Raw genomic sequence first — 6,790 nt, 5'->3', positions numbered from 1 at the left:
TTTTTCAAAGTTTACCTCGATGTGATTTTGTTGATCTCGCGTTACAATCAGCTGTGCCATTAGAATTATTATCTATTATGTATTGTCGCTTCTTACTTTCCTTTTAGTAATCAATAACTGATGATGTTTATGAATTATACTACATTGGTAACCAAACAGCAGTTAGCCCAGATATTTTAATACACATGTATTATGTTATGTCATTTATTATTTTGTATGGCTTGTATGAAGTATTTTATTTTTACATACAGTAACATTTGTGTCATATTATGATGCTTATTTTAATTTTACTCTGTACTGTTATAGCCACTTGTCGTTTGGAGACCTGCATTTCATATTTATCTTTTTATCTAGCAAAGCTTAAGCTTCTGTTTCTTTAATTTATGTAATACTATATACAGCTTAAAACGATAAAGAACTTAAGTTATCGTTCCGTAGAAAACTACAAAAAAGACCTCGAAATTTGCAACTGTCTATGATCACAATTCTTCGAAATCCTCTATTTATAACCTGTAGTCAGTACTGTACTAAGAAAATACTATTTAAATGTCTTGGTCTACGTACGGAATAATACAAATACTTCGGTACTTCTCTACTTTAACTTATGTTCGAATAAAAAGTTTGTTGTGCAAGTGTAACTTCAATGGTGCATCCGGCCCTTTTGTTAATTACAACTGGTGAATTAAATGTGTATGTGCTAAAACGAAAGTGGATTTTCCATGTGTCACGTGATCATATTGTTTGGGCCGCACATAAACAGAGGACATCAGGTGAGTCTAATAAATGTAGTGTAACACATGGCATTTAATGCAATTTATTTTAACATGTTTACCTTAATCAATTATAATAAATACAAACAGTTAAACGTCGATATTTGAATGGAACATTATACAAGTATACTGTATTAGCCAAATACTATTTCTGTGACCCTGTTTAAACTAACAGTGTGAAGATTAGCGCAAAGTTTGTTAATATGGCATTAAATGATAGCGAATCAAATAGATCTTACTTTTAAATAAGTATAATAATATTTGATATATAATAATGTTTAGAAGTTATATTAAATTAAATTGTGTCACACACACGTGTTTACAAAAGTGCCAGGTATCTATACATTGTATATAACATTTAACCAGTGTTTAGATCTTAACTTACCTGTGTACTATACAATCTTCAACAGTCTATTACTTTGTATGTATGGGATAATATAATAACTACACACTCCGCACAGGTACACTAATAATACAAATTAATATTCTTTTCTAGCTAATACTTTATATTACGGTAATGGTGTACTATTTTCTTTCATAATAAAAATAAACTTGTATTGCCAGCTTGATAGTGAATGATATGTTTTTCGTATGTAGCCTATTACTAAACTGCTTACTTTCTTCGCCCATTCGGCTACAGTAAAACATTTTATATTTAATTACCAAATAATGTGGTTGTCTGGCATATGGCGATGTATGAGTAGCTTAGATACATATATAGCTTACCTTCTCTGACATAACGCCTTGTAATGCTAACAGTAGTGTGTTTCTTCAGAGTAACAAATTTAATGCTCCAAGTGTTAGCTAGATTTCCAGGAAAGTCAACTCTCTTGGATATGACATATTTTAGAGATAGCATGATGACTGATAGTTTGACTGGACTTGAGCTATACCAGAAATAAGTGTATACGAATTTTGTGATGTCTGTGTAATATCTACAGAACGCATTATGACCTAGTAATTAGAAATATTCAAGTTGTAGTAAAACATCACAATTAACAACAAAACATATGATACATTGGTACATTAAACTTTACAATATTTCTATAATGCCAATAACACACATCATGTTTTATACTAAATACGACTTTCTGATTGGCAGAAGTTTTTCTTCATATACTATGAAGAAAAAATCCCAGAATGGCGCGATAACGCGATGTTTTCATGACATCACAATAAAGACGTTGACGTTGCGTATTGACAAAGAAAAAATAATCCTTTGGAAAATCAATGGCATCGTACGTTCAAACGTATTTTTTGTTATCAAGTAGACTGAAAAATTAATTATAAGCAAACGCGGATTCACACAGTATGCAAACAAATTTCTTTCACACACGATGAAGGTTAAAAATAGTCAATGCTTAAAAACTGATGTCTGAATCGTAGGCGACTTCATTTCACGTTCCCATGCCTTACGGTGTTTACGGCGAACAACCAACTAAATTCTTTTACATAGACTACAGTGTTTAAGTTTGTTAAAGTTTTGTAATGTATTATTAAAACAACTGAATATAAGTTAGCTACTGTGTTCTATAATCAAAGTCTAGGTTCTCATACTAGATAGAAAAAAAGTTTGGGTTCTTCAGTTCCAATTCCATCAAAAATCAGGAGCAGTTCGCACTAAAAAATCCTAAAATTTTAACTCTTTTACCTATTCATTATCATAATTGATATCTTGAACCTAAATTTCTATCTGAATTTCCAAATTCATACCATGGTTATCTAGGAATAATTACCTGTCAGAAAATATTTTTACTTTCAAAATTCATATTTAGTCAGCCAATCAGCGGCCGGGTCAAAATTGTATCCTGGACTCAATCAAGGGCCATTTCGAAGGTCTTTTTTCGTTAAGTTGAATGTTCCCTTTAGAAGCTGAGTTGTAATCGTTTCCGCGGTCATAACTGCTCGCGAATTTAAATCGAACTTGAAATGTGGTCACACAAGTTGGTTAACAGTACCGCGTCAGTATTGAACATCATTTGAAGACACGATTAGATCAATCATGGGATTAGGATGGCCATATTGGGCCGCGGTGGATGAGTGATATCTCGACATAATATACCACAAGCCTTCCACCTCGGGGTCGCGAATTCGAATCCCATATGGGACAATTGCCAGGAACTGATCGCTGGTCGATGTTTTTTTTCACCGTGTTCTCCGTGTAATACGAGTTAGGGGCTATCAAATAGATATACTTCGTAAACTTGGCCGTAAGATTTGACGTAAACTAGTGTACATAACCCTGCATGTTGAAAATGGTCAAGATATGAATGGCTTGTGGTGTGTTCAAGATTAGTATACGTACACAATGTATTGGTATTTAACTACAACTTGCTATAAAGAACAGCTCTAAAACACAGACTCAAAATAATATACGAATTTATCAGTTTTAACCACAATGCTGTATTAAAACATAACATACGTCTCTATGTTTGTGATGTATGCGTTGTGAATAAACATTGAGGAAGTGATTCGACACAAGTTACCATGAAATGACATAATGGAGATATTCCTATTTTAGGACATGTATTTGTTGTAATTACTGACCTGGTTTTCGGCTCTATGTATTTATTACATATATATGTATAAATCACATAAATTACGTTACAGTTATAATTGATATTAGATAAGGGTATTTCTCTTTTTAAGAATTGTTTTAATTTTAAAAATTATTACTGTTATAGTGAGTTATTTAGGTGCTTCAGTGTGCCGGATGTGTATATTATTTGTGTATATTTTTATGATTATTTTGAGTTTGTTATCTTATGTGATCGCCTTTATGTTCTTCTTGAATTGATTGCCCACCTTGTCATTTGAATAATATGTGAAATTATCATCAATATCTAAACTTCTTAATTGATTCAGCGTGCAAGAATTTATCATTGTAGTAAACTAGCGTTATTGTTTTGTTTTTGCAGTGCCAAGAACTCAATCGAACTTCGGTTGTTATTCTTATTCTAAATGATAGAAACAATGGATACCACGCAGCATAATGTACGACATAGTTGATGAAGAACACACTGATTTTCCAGACGCACAGTTGCCTCGATCCCATGGTACACAACGTCAGCACCATAGGGACAATACATATCTCCAACCCATTTACACCGAACCACATACGAATATACAACCACCACAAGTTTGTACGAATTTTTCATTAAGTCAACGAGAGACAAACACAACAAATGGTTTATTGGACTCCGGCTTCAATGGATACCTCACACCTACACATAAAAACCGACGACGACGTTGCAATGTAAAGACAAATACTCTTCTTTATAAATTCCTGATATCATTATTGCTAAATGTTGCATTTATAGCTGTTTTTACTACGTCGTTATACGATTTCTTAAATTGTTGCACTGGAAACTCGCCGCCGAATCATCAACCTCATACACAGCTTCCACAAGTTGTGTCTCAAGGATACGATATATGTTTCTTCAACCAGGGTGGGCGATGTACTGGTGAGATTCCCACACAGGGAATGCGGGCCTGGTATGCAAATGGCTACTCAGACATCACACATCAGGACGACCACCCAACATTGTGCTGTTATAAAAAATCAAAGGCTATTAAGCAGCTTACATATCTTGTAAGTATGGCATACAATATGATAATATGAATACATTAATGGTATGAAATATATACGTGTGACAAGTTTTTTCTGTCTGAACTAATAATAATGAATACTTTATAAATGTATAATTTATACATTTTATAGTGTTATTAGTAATCGAAAGTGATTTCTGCTGTTATTTTTCCATCTAAACATACGTAAGGCATAAAGACATCTATTTTGCAGTTCATATTTTTTGTGTTGTAACTCACGAATATAAGGCATCTAAAGTCATTTGAATGATTTTCGTAGCTTAATCCACCAAACTGTATGGTATTCATTAGATTAATGAAGACACAATAATAAGTCAAAATGTTCGCCCAGTTATTTCACATATAACTTTAAATATTTGAATTGAATCAATTGATGGTGATATTGTCTTCCAGATGTTGTTAGTAAAAGCCCACAATCAAGTACGGAGAGTATGTCTGAATTGTTCTACACAACATATCGCCCGATCAAGTGACTTATCTACTGCGTGCAGTATTAAAGCTTCAGGTAATTTATATACTGTGGTACAAAGTCAATCAGCATCACATTTGTATACCTTCGCTTAAATGTTTAGATGTGTTCCTACATACATGTATATAGGTGTTTTTTTCAACCATTATCCCGGAAAGTGTGACACCATGTGCCAGAACAAAATACTGCGGAACTAACAAATGCTTACATATTTCATTTTAATCGTTCTTGTTTTAATTACTTGGTAAATTTCCCACAACACGATTTTCTTTCTTTAGGCTATAAGGGGAAATGTAATTTTCGTTATCCTTGTGTGCCAAATATACTTAAATTTTATTTAGATGAAAATAACAATATCTTATCTAATTTCTAGAATATATATTTACCATAGGAGAGAACTAGCATAAGTTGTCGCTAAATGAAACTTGTGAATGGATTCTTTTTAAGGTATCGAAGATTTGTATATATTACTGTATTGTTTATGTCTCACAGAGGAGAAGTTGAAACTGATCGCTGATGATTATTCTAACAACGTCTGTCATCAAGGGGGCATACGAGTGAAGAGGACACGAGTACATTTCATGTATCTGTATTTGGCGATAAATTGCAGTCTCCATGGAAATAATGTCATCAAAGCCGGGGTTAAAGTTCAGGATCAACTCATTGCAGAGACTGATATGAAATGTGACACAAAGTAGGTGTAATGACAATTTCTTTGTTTTCGTTTCGAAACCTAGAAGAGGAGACAGTACTTGTTCCATACGTATCACATACAAAGTGTGTTCAATCCGATACAAAGAGTAATAGATTCGAAATATTAGCTGTATAGTTGAACCGAGGAACGAAGAATATAATGCTACATTTAATTCAGACACAAAGTACATAAGTAAGACACTATCAGAACAGTCATACTCGATACTCCAGAGTTTACTATTACTATTTAGCCCTGGACTATCTAAAAGTAAAGCTGGATCGGCAATAGAAACAGGACCGGGTGATTTAGTTCTTCGATGTACATCAAAATATTTATATAGCGGCACATCGTATGTGGTTGACTGTGTGGCTTTGATGTTGGACGTCATTTTCTTTTTTTTTTCTTCTGAACTGCTTTCAGTTTCCCTATGATATAGTCCAGGAGTGGACATAACGTCAGTAATAGTAACCCCTGGAGTATCGAGGGTGCAGAACTGTATGCCTTTTTTTAAACCTTCCAATATGGATTGCCGCATATATACAAATGTTTTATGTATGTAACTACGAATCTGGAAAATTTGGTACTACGAGCCACAACAGCAACTTTTACATTAGGTAATTCTAAAGTTCTAAATGCCATTGCATTCATGGTTGTAACGGTACGGGTATTGATATTATTAGATTGACTATGACATGGCTGACATGGCAATAGCGCTCGTGCTCCAGTGTATATAATGTTAATCTAATTATCGGAACCCCGTGAGAAGAGGCAGACTAACTCATTCTTATTCATGCATCTTTTAACATTTATCTGCTTGAAATTGAATGTGCATGCAATACTATGAATGATATATTTTGTTCAATAGTGTTCCTGAATATGATAATGATAATAATAATTTTTATAGACATTTCACCGTTGAAAAGAGGACATGATATGTATACTGTACATGTAGGTCAAACACTTATTCAGTGGCGATTGAGCTCGAAAAGCCTTCCATTGAAGAGCAAATGTAAATATATAATGAATAAAGAACATACCATCAATGGAATTATGAACTACATAAATACAAAATAATAAATGTAAATGTTAATATAAATCCGCCTCCATATATATATATATATCACATATTGTATGGTATTATTTCGTGTGGACTGATAAAAATGGCAGACGTAGACGTTATTAAATTCAGTGCCATATTTTTCTTTACACTTACATTGTACATGTACTGTATTACTAACAAGTAATTTT

At 33.2% G+C, this 6,790-nt stretch overlaps 1 protein-coding gene across 1 annotated transcript; it reads left to right on the top strand.

Moving 5' to 3' along the window:
• Positions 1–555: 555 nt before the first annotated feature.
• LOC138306992 (uncharacterized) lies at positions 556–5,814 on the top strand. The gene is made up of 5 exons (XM_069247600.1): positions 556–773; positions 1,089–1,104; positions 3,689–4,362; positions 4,773–4,884; positions 5,341–5,814. The coding sequence occupies exons 3-5, from the start codon at positions 3,763–3,765 to the stop codon at positions 5,544–5,546; spliced, it is 918 nt and encodes a 305-aa protein (XP_069103701.1). The 5' UTR covers positions 556–773; positions 1,089–1,104; positions 3,689–3,762; the 3' UTR covers positions 5,547–5,814.
• The last annotated feature ends 976 nt before the right edge of the window (positions 5,815–6,790 follow it).

Source organism: Argopecten irradians, chromosome 14 (genome assembly GCF_041381155.1).
Source record: "Argopecten irradians isolate NY chromosome 14, Ai_NY, whole genome shotgun sequence".
NCBI classification, from domain to species: Eukaryota; Metazoa; Mollusca; class Bivalvia; order Pectinida; family Pectinidae; genus Argopecten; species Argopecten irradians.
The sequence above is the reverse complement of the archived record's forward strand: the minus strand, read 5'-3'. Positions and strand labels throughout refer to the sequence as shown.